The following is a 15,931-nucleotide window of genomic DNA, read 5'->3' on the forward strand; positions in this document are numbered from 1 at the left end:
GAAAAAGAAAGCAAATCCTCACCAGCTTACTGAGAGTTTAGCATTCCAGGAACATCCAATGCAGATAACCCAAGTGGAAGCCTCTGTAAGCTTGTTCTGCTTTGATAACCTCTTGGCCCTTCCCTTCCCTTTGACTGGGATCCAGCTGTTAATCCTAGTTCTATGATCACATTAAAGTTCACACCATCACCATCTTTACCTCAGCAGAATTTACAACGGCGTTTTTCAAAGGCCAGACTAGAATGAGGACAGAAGATAAAAATACAACATGCAGCCTGTGTAAGGTAGCCATGAATTCTCTTCCTTCTGTCATCGTTTAACCTTTCCCTAGTAGGATTAATGTTTCCTAATGATCATTTTTCCCCATAGGACTCCAGGGTGGAAGGGATGTGAAAACTCATCCTTCAATGACCTGTTCACAGCTCCCTCCAACCTTGCCCTGGCCCACCTCCACCCCACTACTTGTGCCTACACCTCTTCCAGGTGTCTTCCAAGCTAAGATTCCATACCACCAGTGCCAGCAAACTCAGTACAGAGGAAACCCAGTTTCACCCGTGAACTTCTCTTTCTTTTCGGAAAACATTTATGGTCTTAATAACATTATATAGTAATGTCAGTCTTATCACAATAATATAGGTCCTTATTTTTTGTTGGTAGTATTAATATAACATTGTATGATAGTATATTATTATATGCAACAGTATTTATCAAAATTAGTACTATAGTATTTACCATATATTAATGGTAATGCATCTCCTATATGCTGCAGGCTTTCCAAAGGATTTTTGATATATTGTTTAACTCAGTCCCCACCACAACCACCTGAGAATGATATCACCAACATTAATTTACAGATGAGAAACTGAGGCTGACAGGTGAAACAGCTTGGCCAAGGGCTGGTTCCCTGACAACTAAAATAAGTGGACATAAAAAATGTTAAATGTTACTGTATTCCTTTGAACTTTCTTTGATTTTATGGATTATTTTAATTGATAGGCAGGAAGGGCAGTGCTTTTTTTATATTTGGTTTTGACTTCAGGTTGGAATGTATTTTCCCCGCATCTGTATTTTCACATTTTTCTTTTTGTTCATCTCACCTCCTATCTACACAAATAAAAGGTTAATGTTTATAATTTGAAAGAAATGACAAAATCACAGGGAGACACTGTCTCATATACCTGAAGAGAATTAATAATAATTAATTAATTATATTTATTTATAATTAAATTATAAATAACTTTAGATGGGGTGTCTTCTATCATAGCTAATGATAATATTACCTTATATGTCATAGTACTTTACAGGACAAGTTTTTTTCCCATGTGTTTTCAAATTTAACCCTAGAAACAACCATTTCAGGAATTTTCCAAGTAAGTTTCTTAGAGATAGCAGATGGAAAAAGGGAAATGTAGATCCAGAATTTCTTATCCTTTTTCCATTTTTACTACAGTTTTTCATTGTTCTAGGAAGAATTGTTAGAACTTCCCATTGTAACTTATTACCTGATAGCTCTTGTGGTTGTGACACTGTGCCAAACGCCTAACATAAATACATACTGCTGAAATTGGAGAGAACTAAGTTTTCATCACTTGAGCTAAAGTATCTTTCCAATGTCTTATATGGAAGAAAAACTGAGTTTCTGTGTCTATTAAAAACAAGGCCCTTTCTCTATAAAGATGTGTTTTCTAGAATAGGAATCAGCAAAATTTTCCTGTAAGGGGAAACGTAGTAAATATTTTAGAGTTTAGACACAGAGTATCTGTAAAATTGCTCAACTAAACTGTACAATAAAAGCAGCCTTACGCAATATGTAAATGCATGGACATGCTGTGTTCCAATAAAACTTTATTCATAAAAGCAGGAAGCAGGATGGATTGGACCATGGCTATTATTTGGCCCATCCTCGTCTGGAAGATATGTTCTTCCATTCACTGTATTCGAAATATCGCATTTTTAACTTATAATTACTATAAAAATGATTAACAAGAAATTTCACATTCCTTACCTTACCATAAGTCTTCAAAATCCTGAGTATATCAGGGCAAATCTCAACTCAAACTTGCAGCATTCCAAGTGCTCAGTGCATCTAATGGCCACCACCCTGGACAACCAGCTGTAGAGCATTCAAGAGAACAGGCATCTAGGAAGGGGCCTTAGACCTGAGCTGGAGCAGAGTAGGATGAAGGTGAGTTAAAGATGCCTGACTACTTATTTCACCAAGTCCCCTTGGGTTCCAAGCTCTTTCAGAATAACCATCCTGAGAATAATCACTGTGCCTTTAAAAATGAAACATTCATAAAATGCTATGTGGACCTAGAATATACTCTTATAGATAAAGGTAGGTAAGCTATTGAGGTAAGTAAAATCTCAGATACTTAATAATTACCATGATTTAAATAGACTTTGAATCTTACAAAAATATTATAGTCAGAAAGGCTTCCAACTATTTTGTGAGATCTTACAGTTTGACAAATGGCAGAGACTCAATATCACTCAGCTAGGTAATACGCCTGGGATTTTCTTCTCTTCCAAGTTATTCTAAGCGTGTGGGTGGGTGGGTGGGTGTGTGCATGTGGTGATAGAGATGGAGAAGACAGAGGCAGGCCGCAGAGATGAAGTCAGGGAAGGAGGACACAAAACAGGGTCACTGAGAGGCTTTTTCGAGCTACTAATGCCAAGCCCCATCCTGACGTCCTCAATCAGAGACTTACTCAGCCAAATTAAGGCAGCGAGTGCCATTGCTCATCTACTAGGAGTCCTCCATCATTACTGGAAATGTAACAAAACACAGAACATTATCTTAGCCAGAATTCTTAGGCGGCAAGATGGTTTGAAGGAATATTTCAAGCTACCTGGTCTGTTGATTTGGGGACAGCACAGGACAGGGTTTCGACTAATTGTGGAGAACGATGTAAAGAGACATCCTTCTCCACAAGTGGATGTAGTGTGCCTGAATGCTGAGACAGAGAGAGGACTCTACAAACTGCAGTGTTTTCATTTTGTTAGTTTGTTGGTTGGCTTGTGTTTCCATATGTGCATGTGCACAGAGCTTAGGAAAGGAGCTAGGTCGCTGAACTAAGACAGGTAAGGTTAAAGCCATTATCAACTATTTTTCACCTTCTCCGTTAGCAGTAGCATATTCTGTTCCACCCAAAAAGGAGGAAAGAGAACATTTTATAATATCATCTTAGTCACCAATGTATTAGCCTAATCACAATATCAATCTATGAGCTAACTGGAGATGACAGTCTGGATCCAAGGAGGGTTGTAGAGTCTAAAAAGGTCTCCAGCTGCTCTGTATTAAACTCTTCTCCTTTCAGGGGAACCCCATTAGAGCAATACTTCCTAATTTTAATGTATATTCCAATTGCCTGAGAATTTATTAAACTGCACATTCTAATTCATAGGTCTAGGATGGAGCCCAGGATTCTGTGTTTCCTGCCAGCTTCTGGATGATACCTTCCTTCTTGTCTGCAGGTGACACGTTGGATAGTGCGGGCTGCAGAACTTCAAATATTTGTCTGAACAAAGTCCCCAAAACCGTCTTGGGTATTTCCTCCTTTTACACACTGCATTCCTACCTCTAAGGCTCCTGATTCTCTCCCCTCTAAGCACATGGTGGCCTGGAATATGAAAAGAGATGAGGAATTAAGTGATCACAGCGGCATAAACTATAAATCCTTCCTGGGAGCACACCTTTTCTTTGAGGCTTATTGCTTTTCATCCTTTTGCCTCTCTGCCTTTAGGTATCAAAGCTTGAAAGAGAGAAGACCCAAGAAGCAAAGAGGATTCGTGAGCTGGAGCAGCGCAAGCACACAGTCCTGGTAACAGAACTCAAAGCCAAGCTCCATGAGGAGAAGATGAAGGAGCTGCAGGCCGTGAGGGAGAATCTCATCAAGCAACACGAGCAAGAAATGTCAAGGACAGTGAAGGTGCGGGATGGAGAGATCCAGAGGCTCAAGTCGGCTCTGTGTGCTCTCCGGGATGGCAGCAGTGACAAAGTAAGGACAGCGCTCACTATTGAGGCCCGGGAGGAGGCCCGGAAACTGTTTGATGCAGAGCGCCTTAAGCTCTTACAGGAAATTGCGGACCTGAAAACGGCTAAGAAGCAGGTGGACGAGGCTCTGAGCAATATGATCCAAGCGGATAAAATCAAGGCTGGGGACCTCAGGAGTGAGCATCAGTCCCACCAAGAAGCCATCTCCAAGATCAAGTGGGAGTCGGAGCGGGATATTCGGAGGCTGGTTAGTAATCCCATCAGACCATGCGGTGCAGAAACCTTCTCTTTCTAGGCTCAGAGCTCCGTGGGACTTGTTTTTTCAGGTGTTTCCTGGTCAGTGGATGGTATACAATGCCTAATTATTGTCCAGTGCGATATTCAAAATGCAAGATAGGTCAACAGGTATTCAGGGAGCGAGATAAACAGATGGATGTGCCCAGGCCCAAAAGAAATTATAAAACGTAAGAGAATTTGGAATCACCCTTCTCTTATTAATTGGCTCTTCCTAGTCCTACATTTTTAGAGAGTATCTGTTCCATGACCATGGCTTTCTTTGATTGACATCTGTAAAAATATTCTAAATTATGAACTCTTCCAATTTTTTTTATGGACTTTGCATTTATAAAACCTCACTGGGATTTTTACAGGGCACAGGAGATGGTTCTGTAATTTTTCAAGATGTCTGCAAATGGTAGCCACTGAGAACATCCTAAGTGATTCACCAATCTTTTTTTCCATGAACCATGTCTGAAAGCAAGAGACAGAGCTATAAAAGCTTTAATTATTTTGAAAATTGATCTTTTCTCAAAATAAACAGGGGTCATTCAAAATAAGAGTCATTATAATTTCTTACTTGGATGTTATTCCTAAGTAGCTAGTTGGCTATTTGCAATATTCAAGATTTATCTCAGCCCCTGCAGTTTGGATCTTTCATTTTACCTTGTATAACCCCAAAGCACATAGATCTTTCACCATACTAAAAATAAATAAATAAATAAATTTTAAAAAATACAAATGTAACCATCATCTAAAAGCTAAAATGCCCTACATTGGCCATTTTAGTTATTTTAGAAACAGCATTTATGTTCATCTACACTTAGATGTTTAGTATTAGTTGTATCTTAGTTAATCTTATTAAATTAACTATCACCTATTAGAATGTACTTTATGCTTCTCTAAAAATAGTATTTTCTTAGAATAAAAAATAACTATATTTTCCTTCCTGCGTCTGCCAATTCTAAGCAATTGTTTTCTAAGAATTCTAATTATGTTCTTTGGATATACCTAGTATTTAAATTTTAAGGTAATAGTGGTTACCATAGAACATTTTTAAATAGCTAAATGTGTGATTTTCTTTGTAATGTAATATAGTATGACTGTAAACTATTCCTGTTGCCACACCTTCTGAATCTTTATATCTGCAATTCATTCTACGCCAAGGTTTGACAATGAAAACCAAACACAGTGCAGAAATATTGGTCCCTGCCCTGTCTTTGGTTTTGCAAGTGACAATGGCTGATGAATAAAGAATCAAAACTGTGAAAGCTGGAGTTGGAACATAGGTAAATGAAAAAGAAAGCTCTGCAGTAAATATTTTTGTTAATGGGTTTCAATATAAAATGTACAAGTACATGTGTTTGTTTATCTGTGATTATTTATTTATCTGTTTATTTATTTAATTTATGTTGATACTAAGAATCAGTGTGGTGATAGATTCTTACATCCACAGCTACATCCACAGCCCTTTCTTATTTTTTATTTTTGAGATGGGGTCTTGCTTAGTTGCCTGGGCTGGCCTTGAATTTGAGATCCTCTTATCTCATCCTCCCAAGTAGCTGGGATTACAGGTGTGTGCCCCTGTGCCTGGCCATAAATTTCTTCCATGGCTTCCTTACTAAGGTACTGCTGAAGTAGACATGAAATCCCCCTTAATAACAATGTAAAATTTAGATCACCTGAAGAGTGGTCCAAAAACTGAGTGCAAACAAAATACCAAAGGAAACCTTTAATAATACACATGCATTCGTCTTCATTTCTTTCTTCTTCGTACCTATCCCTACCCACACCCAGCTCCATTTTTGGAACTGGAAGGGCCAGAAATGGAAGCTGTTCTGTCTAGAAAAACTTATCTAAGAATTTGGTGCATACCCCTTTTTATCTGAGAGCTAGAGCTTGGCTTTATTTTCAGTATTTGGAGATCAGAGTCCATTCCCACCACCACAGTAATGGAGAGCCTCCTCAGTGCCAGCTACGGAGAACCACTTTGAGAATTTGGCCAGTCTTGGGGCCATAGAGTCTAGGGCCTGACAGAATGGGCTCTAGAATCAGAAGACTGAATTGAAAACCATGCTTCCCTACTTCCTAGCTAGCTGCCTATAACCAAGATTTCACCTTTCAGGTTCTCAATCCATCACCTGTAAAGGGGTAATAACAAAACCTACTGGATAGGATTATAATGTTTTGACTATTGTGCTTCAAATATGGTAAAAGATCAGTAAATCTCAGCTGCGATGATGGTAGTGACTATTTTGGCACTGATGGGATGATTCCCCCAGCAAGCTGGGTTAGGCAGGGTGTGTAGGAATTCAGAAGACACCCATCTGCAACTGTGTTTTAACCATGAAGAACATTACCCGTGGTGACCTTGACGAATGACTGCGTGAGTTAAAAATAAAACTGGGGCCGATAGTCCGGTGCAAGACAATAAAAACTAATATTTTCTCTTTTTATCAGAGGAGTACCTGATTACTTACCATGTTATCAGATGATGTTGTAGATCCTACATACCTTAGCCCCCCATCCTCCCAAAATAGACCTAAAACATGTGACTTAGAAGCAATAGTTTACTGACATTTCTGTGTGGAAAATACTTTACTATGTCTAACAATATCTATCCCAAATGCTTTTCTTTTTTTTCCTCTGGTCAAAAGAGCATAAAAAGAAAGTGATTTGTTAAATATAAGGTTACATTTTAGGAAGAGAAAAACAGAATGATGTTTAAATCTTTTCCCAGTTATATTTCAAATATTTACATATAATGTAATAAAACAGAGAGAAAGTTTTCACCAATAGCTATTGTCTCTTCAAAAATTGTTTGCCAACACTTATTTCGTTAGCTCTCATCCAGGGATAGCAAAAAGATTTCAGTCCAATGGAAGTCTGGTCAATTGTTATTGAATGTGTGTACCCTTTAGTTGAGAAATACTTCTGAGGCCATACCCAAGCCTAGCACAAATGAGTATTGAGATCAATAAATATGTCCCACAGATGCAGGAGGAGAAATAGTGACTATTAGCAGGTATTTTCCATCCCAGTTCTAGTCCCAACCATGATTTTCTGACAATAATGGCAAAATGTTTGCAAAATACAGCCTGCTCCGAAATATGGATGGGAATTGGAAAGAACCATATAACATGAACCATTGAGAGGACCCTCCTTCAAAGTGGCCAACCAAATGCAAACATCTTAGTCTTGAAAGATATATAGGCCAATGAGAAGTCTGCAGTTATAAATGACCAGCTGATATTTGCTATTTGGATTGAACTCAAATGTGCATTCCCCTGAAGAGAAGGCAACATAAAAATTGCCTGGGAAACATTGTAGTAGAATATTCAGTATTCGTCTTTATTAACACAAATGACCCATTTTCAAGTTAGCCTTTCTTTTCCATATCTAACCAACCCAGACCATTTCAAACAATACATTGAATGAGAACATCTGTGCAGAATATACTAGAAAGGAAAAACTGCTCTCCTTGCCACCTAATTAAACTAGGATGACCCTTTATTACACATTGTTGCCCCATCATATTAATGTGTTCAATACACTTGTCATATTCATTTTTCCCCCTGAATCAATCAGAAGAAATAAGTTAAACTCCTACCATTGAAAAATGCATTTCTTTACAGCATTGTTAAAATGTCCTGGGTCTCATTTCATTCAGATGGATGAAATCAAAGCCAAGGACAGGATCATCTTTTCTCTGGAAAAGGAACTGGAGACCCAGACAGGCTATGTACAGAAACTCCAACTGCAGAAGGAGGCCTTGGATGAACAGCTCTTTCTGGTTAAGGAAGCTGAGTGCAACATGAGCAGTCCCAAACGGGAAATCCCAGGAAGGGCAGGAGATGGCTCCGAACACTGCAGCAGTCCTGTAAGTCCACTCAAGTTGGGGTTGGGAACTCAGGAGTCATCTTTTATTTAGCCCCCAAGTTTTACCTTTCACTTAAGCTCTTTTCCTGTTTACTGCCCAGAAATCAATTTGATCTCCTACTATAATACCAGCTAATATCTTGGGAACAAGGTTTTCTAAATTCATAGACAACAAAGTGGTCTGCACTGCATTAGCAGATCACATGAGAATTATAGATCTCTTCATAGACTGCTTCTAGCCAAACAATGCCTGTGCAAACTTAAGTCGATTATAAGAATCATAAATTAAATGAAAATATTTTGCCTCTTGCCAAGACTGGTAATTTTCCCTTGTGTGAACGGTTGGGTTAGAAATTGGTAAAGACAGTTATAATCTACAAAGGTCAAAACGCATATCTGTAAAAAGACTAAACCATTTATAATCATTGTGTGAAAGCTTCTAGTATGATTGAATTTGCCATTTATTTACCTGGATTTTCATCATTTTATATAAGAAATTATGTTTGGAAGTACTGCAAGAGAAGTCAGCTTGTATGTAGTTGGCTGTTACCTTTCAAATTATTTAGCTGCTAAAAAGATCAAAATGTATTATTTAGGAATAGAGATGAGTTCCAAAGTACTACTTAGAACAAAGTAATGAATAATTAATGAATTGGTTTTCAGGATATATATATATATATATATATATATATATATATATATATATATATAGCCTAGTAGGTGGTAGAAAGCATACCCATCTAGGATGTAGCAGATGTATGTTTTAGTTCTATCACTGACACTTACCTACACTGTAGCATAATTGTCAGAGAATGAGCCCTAGAATCAGACTCCTTGGTTCAAATTCTGGATCTGACATTAACAGAATAACCTTAGGCAAACCACTTCACTGTACAGAATCTCCTCATTGATAAAGTAGAGGCTATACTGGTATCCCACAAGGCAGTTCAAAGGATCAGAAGAAATGGTGTATGAAATGTTGAACACAGTATCTGGCATGCAGTTAACATCCAATACAAATTTGCTATTAATCTGCAGACATAAGTCATAAGACCTTGAACAAGTTATGCTTCCATGAAGTTTACCTGTCCTGCTGAATCCCCTAGGATATTGTAAATCTAGGGGTATATTGGTTGTGAAACTGTTCTGTCAACAGCACTCCTAAATGATATTAGAATTGCCAGAATATGATAATGATAATGACAGCCTATGGGCTCTAGTACAGAATTAAGTCATGACTGCTGTGTAAGGTGATTCATAGCAATTCTGCCTATGGAAAAGCCAGTCACACTGGACAAAATATTTTAGTGTAGACTACCCTATAAACTACTACCTTTTATACCTAAAGGAAAGGTACCTTTCTTCAGTCTGATCTTTTTCTCCAGGAGTATGAAGGAATTTACAAAGCCCATACCTACCTCCTAATGTGTCCTCTCTGTGGCGAAGTGTAAGAGCAGGATGGCTGTCTAATTCGTAGTAGAAAGCCATGTGCAGCCATGACATGAGGGATGCTCCTTGAACCTCATGTAATCACCACATGACCTTGGTCTCACAGCACAGAGCTCTGATACATTGATCCAAAACTCTGCCATTGCCCCTGCCTTGATTCTGGACCCCTGAGTATCTGCCATGTAGAATTCATTTACCATTTCCACCTAGCTTGATCTTCATCCCAAGTGGTGAATACTGGGAGTTAGAAAAGGGTAAATATTTACTCTTCTCTGAACAAGAGAAATTTTGATGTCTCCTTATCATAAAGTAGATAAGGAGAAGTCAGCCTATTACTTTAATAAATGCATTCCAAAACTTTGTGAAAAGTATTAAAGATGAAATACCCATTTTAATTTTTCATGTATAGGATTTACGAAGAAATCAAAAGAGAATAGCAGAGTTAAACGCCACTATAAGAAAATTAGAAGATAGGAACACTTTGCTTGGAGATGAACGAAATGAATTGGTGAGTATACTCGGTTAAGCCCTATATCTTGGAAATAGGTATTATGTTTTAGCAATGTAACATAATAAAAAAGTGAGCATATAACAAAGGTACAGTTCAATAAATACTTGCAAAGTGGCACACCCAATCTACCTAACCACCACCAAGATGAATGAGTAGATTACCAGCTCTCAAATCCTCTCTTTCTTGGGACCCCTCCCATTTGTCATCCTTCTAAAGATGACCACCGTTTTTGCCTTCTATTCCCATAGACATCACCATTTATTTATTTATTTATTTATTTATTTATAAAAGGAATCATACAATTTTTACTCTTTGTGTCTGACTTCTTTTGCTCAGCTTTATGTTTGTGAGATTCATCATTGCTACGGAGGACACTTTCTTTACACTATATTATTCAATTAAAATATCATAAGATACTTATTCATTCTATGGTTAAGGGCTATTTTTGCCTTGTTCCACAATACTTTTAAGCTGTTAAGAGTGGTGCTGTTACATGGTGAAAAACGTGTCCATTACTACTAGAGTATCCTAGAGTAGCATATAGGCAGCCTCAGCGGTAATTGCAGTTTCCTAAAGTTGTTTTAACTCTTTACATCTCCATCCACAATGTACGGGAGTTGCGGTTTCTCCACATACGTGCAAAAATGCAAAGATAATTGTTAATTTTAGCCATTTCAGTGCCCATGAGGTGTATCTGTATTTTTATTTTAATTTTTACTTTTATCATTATCAATGAGGTTGGGTAACCTTGCAAACATCTCCCAGTCTTTTGGGTTCCCTCCAGGTTTTGCCCTTAGCCTTTTGCTCAGTTTCTATCATACTGCCTTAATTTTCTTATTAATATTAAGGCTAAAATGATGAGAAAACATCATTTGTGGGATATTGCATTTAAAATATCCTGCTCTGTGGCTTACTATTTACATTTTTAATGGAGTTGTTCCTATAGAGGAGTTATTTTCAGCCTTTCATGTTTTAAAAAATACATGCATTTTAGGCTATAATTGTTCTTCCAAGTCTGATTTTTAGCCTCATCTCCCAAGTGTTGAAGTGTCGTAATGCACTGCTATTTTACTCAAAATCTTTTCTAATCACGTGTGATTTCTTCTTTGCTCCATGGCTACTAGAAGTATATGGCTTAATTTCCAAAAATTTGGAGATTTTTTAGTTATCCTTTGTTTATAGATTTCTCCCTTGGAAGGCTTCTTTTGGAATTTGTAGAGATTGGCTTTGTGGACTGAGCATATGGTCAATTTTAGAAATGTTTCATGTTCACATGCAAAGAAGATATACTCTATAATTATTAGTTATAGTTTGATTCAAGTTTGTGAAGTCTATTTAAAATTTTTGGTAGCCTTGCTGATATTTTTGCCTGCCTGCTTTCCCAAAAGTTTTATCTATCTGCTTCACTCTATCAATTTGCTTTACATATATCTGAAGTTATATTACTAGATGCATATAAATTAGAAGTCATTGCATGTTTTGGCGTACTACCCTTTTATCGTTATGAAATACTTTCTTTTCTCTAGGACTTGACTTAAAATCTATTGTTAATTTAACTGAATCACATTTTTTCTTTTAGTGTTTGCATGAATCTATAAGTGTATATACATAAATATACGCACAAACACATATGTGTATACTTTACTTTCAATCTTTTGTTGTTACATTTAAGATATATTTTTTTAAAAGGAACATTTTGTGGGGGCACCATAGAACTGATTATTGGTCTATGTGTTGTTAGAATTATACAGATTTCTCTCTCTTTGTATGTTTTCTGTGAATAGTAAAAGTAAGTAAACTTAGATATTTAAAACTCATGTCATTGGCCTCCAGAAAAGAGATAAAGATCAAAATAATGAACCTAATAGAAGAATTTATTTGTCCGTATGTGTTTTCAATATTTAGTACTAATGATTCAGGCACTGAAGCTCAAGAACTGAGAATTATGTCAGGTTATTTATGGAAATCAATACATATCTGGACTTCCTTATAAAATGGAAGTTTTCAAATGGAGATTAGAATGAAGTAGGAAAGGTGCTGTTTAAGAATCTCCAAGGCAACATTTTCAAATATTCATAGATAGCCAAGTCCCCTACCTCAGCACCTCCCAAAACCACAGACTCTCAATGGCAGGAGTAACTTTAAAAAATCTTCTTAGATGTTTCTGATAACCCTTCCCTTTCCTTGTGTTGGTCACTCCTTCCCTAATAACTTTTCATGTTCAGAATCACTACTATGAAAAGAATATACTGATCATGGGAAACTTAACATGGAAACCCATAATATATAAGTAGACTGGTCATAAAATACATCTCCAAACAGGAGAGTTTTGAGAGTAAAATGGGGACCATTTACATTTACCTCAAGACAACATTCAAAAGTTTAGGTCAGTGGTTCTAAATTTCAGAAGCAGTTTGAGCAGCATTTACATTTGGTTGTCACAAATGGCAGGGTGTTACTGACATCTAATAGGCAGAGAGCAAGAAATGCTGCTAAGCATAGCATAGAACATAGAACAACTTCTACAACAAAAACCTTTCTCCAACAATGTCAAAGGTGCTGAGGTAGAAAACCCCCTGCCTTAGAACTGGGAAAATGAGAGTCACTTTTGGTTATGCATGGATAACAATAAAATCATACTTTGCCAAGACTTGGTGAAAATTGTATTCTTAACACAAACATCAATACAGTTTTTGTTCAATATATCTCTTCTTTAAAAATAAATAGCTTTAGTACGAATCAAGAGATCTCAGCAAAATCTCTGAGGCAATGGATGAACTTTTGGAGACGAGCAAGCTTGGATTCAGAACGTGCTTGCATTACTTGGTGACCCTGTGACCTGGATGAGCTGCTTTGTCACTGTGAGACAATGAGAGGCCATCCCAGTTCCAGGGAAGGGGGCTGAGCATAATGGGGTAAACAGGCAGGAGGAGCTAAAGGGAGCTCTTACTCTTGAGTGTTTCCAAAAGCAGTATCTCTGCAGCACCTCCTTTAGGGTAATAGAGATACAGGGTTTTAAAGAAAGTGATGAAAAGCGAGCGGTAGAGGAATCTGGAAACAAAGAAGCAGATCTGTTAAATGGAGGATTGGAATGTCAGTGAAGCAGACAAAGGGACTCACTCTGAAGGTACTTTCTCTCCCATCAATTGACTCCCCTCTCCAAACCGAGACAAATTCTGATGTTCCTTCCCAGTTAAAACGTGTGCGGGAAACGGAAAAGCAATGTAAACCTCTCCTGGAAAGGAACAAGTGCCTCGCCAAGAGAAATGATGAGCTGATGGTGTCTTTGCAACGCATGGAGGAGAAACTAAAAGCCGTCACCAAGGAAAATTCAGAAATGGTGCGTACTGCAGGCTCGGCAGAACTCAAGTTTCCTTCCCTATATTCCTTCCTTCTTTGTAATAGCCTGACTTACTGTTTTCTTTCCGCTTATTTTTGAAGTATCATGCTATTTGGGTTTTTCCTTATGTAAGCAAGGAAGCTTTAAGGAGGAAAGCAAGGGAAGCCTGCTGCCTCAGAATTTTATGGGGTTTCTAAATTTACAGAACTGGAGGAGTGCTTCCAGGAGTCTGCACACTTTCCAAAAGCAAAGCTTCAGTGTGTTTCCTCAGCCATAGAAACCTTCTTCCAATGTACCCTTTTCAGAACTATACAGAGGGACACCTCTAAGAACTGGCATAGTAGTTGGAAAATAGAAACTGTCACTGGCATTAGGTATGGACAGGTGATATACAAATGCACTCCTTAACAGATTTCCAACACAGCTATAGAGGTCTCCAGAAAATCCCCCAATGACTTCAACATAGTATCACAGATAAAACACACGTGAGGTTTTTAGTTGGTGTGTGTAGAAACACACATTCTAACTGGAAAATGTTTAGCTGGAGCCTCATAAACTTTCTGCCAGTGTTTTATAGTAATGACTGAACTTTGGCATTTTTTAAAGTTTCCACCTGTACTCTCTTCTTTTCAAATCCAGAGAGAAAAAATAACATCGCACCCACCTTTGAAGAAATTAAAATCTCTGAATGACCTCGACCAAGCTAACGAAGAACAAGAGACAGAGTTTCTAAAACTTCAGGTTATTGAACAGCAGAACATTATTGATGAGCTCACAAGGGTAGGTTCAGGATCAATCTGTAAACTCTACACTGATCCCAAGGACAAGTAGTGTGTTAGTCAGCTTTTTATCACTGTGATGAAAAAAACCTGACAAGAACAATTAGAGGAGGAAAAGTTTATTTGGCTCACAGATTCAGAGGTCTTAGTCCACAGACTCCATTGCTCTTGACCCAAGGTGAGGCAGAACATCATGGCAGAGGGGCGTGAAGGATGAAAGCAGCTCAGGTCTTGGCAATCAGGAAGCAGAGAGAGCTCCACTCATCAGGGACAAAATATAAACCCCAAAGACATGCGCCCAGTGACCCACTTCATCCAGCCACTCCCCAACTATTTATACTTGCCACCCAGTTAATCCACATTAGTGGAGTGATGCACTGATTATATTAAAGTTCTCATAACCTAATCATTTCACCTCTAAACTTTCTTGCATTGTCTTATACATGACCTTTTGAGGGCTATCTCATATCTAAACCATAACAAATAGCCAACAAATCAACATACAGTGGAAGCACTTAATAATTTTGGATTAACCCCAGAGGCCCAAGTTTACATGTTCAGGATATAATTATGTTTAGGAGACTCTATTCCAGAGATATTTTATATTGTTAAACTGCTTTAGATCTTTTCATTTACAATCCTTTGTTAACTAATTTGGTAGCATAAATAATAGCTGCAAAGCACTTTAAAAGAACCTTGAAATGAATTGTTATGTAAGTTTGCAGGGTGTGTGTGTGTCTTACAATTGTCTTCCAGTATTAGAATCCTGAGACTAAATATTTTGCTTATAATACAGGACCATATATCTTTTGCTACCCAGCACTGAATCAGTGTGTAACACAGATGCCATTTAGTAATTATTTTCTGAATAAACAACAACATAATTACATGACAGAACTGGAATTCCAGTCCAAATTTTCTGACTATGCTTCAGTCCCTGCTGTATAGGTAGAGCAATTACTGCTACTGATGACATCTGGCTGAGGTTTGTGTTACCTGCAACAAGGGCTGAGACCTTGGAAACCTTTGAGTTCTCTTCTTTGCCTCTCTGCCTTCATTCTGAGAATGATATCCTTGATTCCTTGCACTTCAGGACCAACCAAGCCCCACACTTGAGAAACTAGAGATGGGGGTTAGGCAATAGTCTGCCAAGTGGTTGAGCAAGATAGTTCACTGTCATTAAGAGAGGGAAACTTATGACTTTGGTTGTAAATTATTTATTGTTTATCCTTTAAACAATTTCTATGTTGACTATATGCTGTAATGCATACACTAATTTAGGAGGGTTATCTAAGTATTGTAATGCATATACATTTTAAAAGTCTCAACTACAGCTAGGTGCAGTGATGCATGCCTGTAATCCCAGTGACTCAGGAGGCTAAGGCAGGAGGATGGCAAGTTTGAGACCAACTTCAGCAACTTAGCAAGGCCCTAAGGACTTAGGGAGACCCTGTCTCAAAATAAAACATTAAAAAAAAAAAAAGCCTGGAGATGTGGCTGAGTGGTTAGTTAAGCAACCCTGGGTTCAATCCCCATTACCAAAAAAAAAAAAAAAAAAGTGTCAACTACAGTGAGGTGTCAAGATCAAAATGTTTTAACTTGTAAAGGCAAAAAATCAAAAAGCTTAAATACCATTTGCTTAAAACACATTACTTTTCAAATGTGATATGAAGCTCTGGGTTCCTCACTTCATTTCCACA

General features: G+C 37.7%; 1 protein-coding gene across 1 annotated transcript in view; it reads left to right on the forward strand.

The window, feature by feature from the left end:
• JAKMIP2 (janus kinase and microtubule interacting protein 2) overlaps positions 1-15,931 on the forward strand; it is a 157,624-nt gene that overhangs the window by 98,738 nt on the left and 42,955 nt on the right. Inside the window, exons 3-7 of the mRNA XM_081305331.1 lie at positions 3,747-4,244; positions 7,944-8,153; positions 10,011-10,109; positions 13,306-13,452; positions 14,092-14,232. Coding sequence (XP_081161457.1) covers positions 3,747-4,244; positions 7,944-8,153; positions 10,011-10,109; positions 13,306-13,452; positions 14,092-14,232 — 1,095 coding nt within the window. The remainder of the gene's footprint in view (positions 1-3,746; positions 4,245-7,943; positions 8,154-10,010; positions 10,110-13,305; positions 13,453-14,091; positions 14,233-15,931) is intronic.

This window comes from Spermophilus citellus (assembly GCF_964194105.1).
Source record: "Spermophilus citellus genome assembly, chromosome: 1".
NCBI lineage: Eukaryota > Metazoa > Chordata > Mammalia > Rodentia > Sciuridae > Spermophilus > Spermophilus citellus.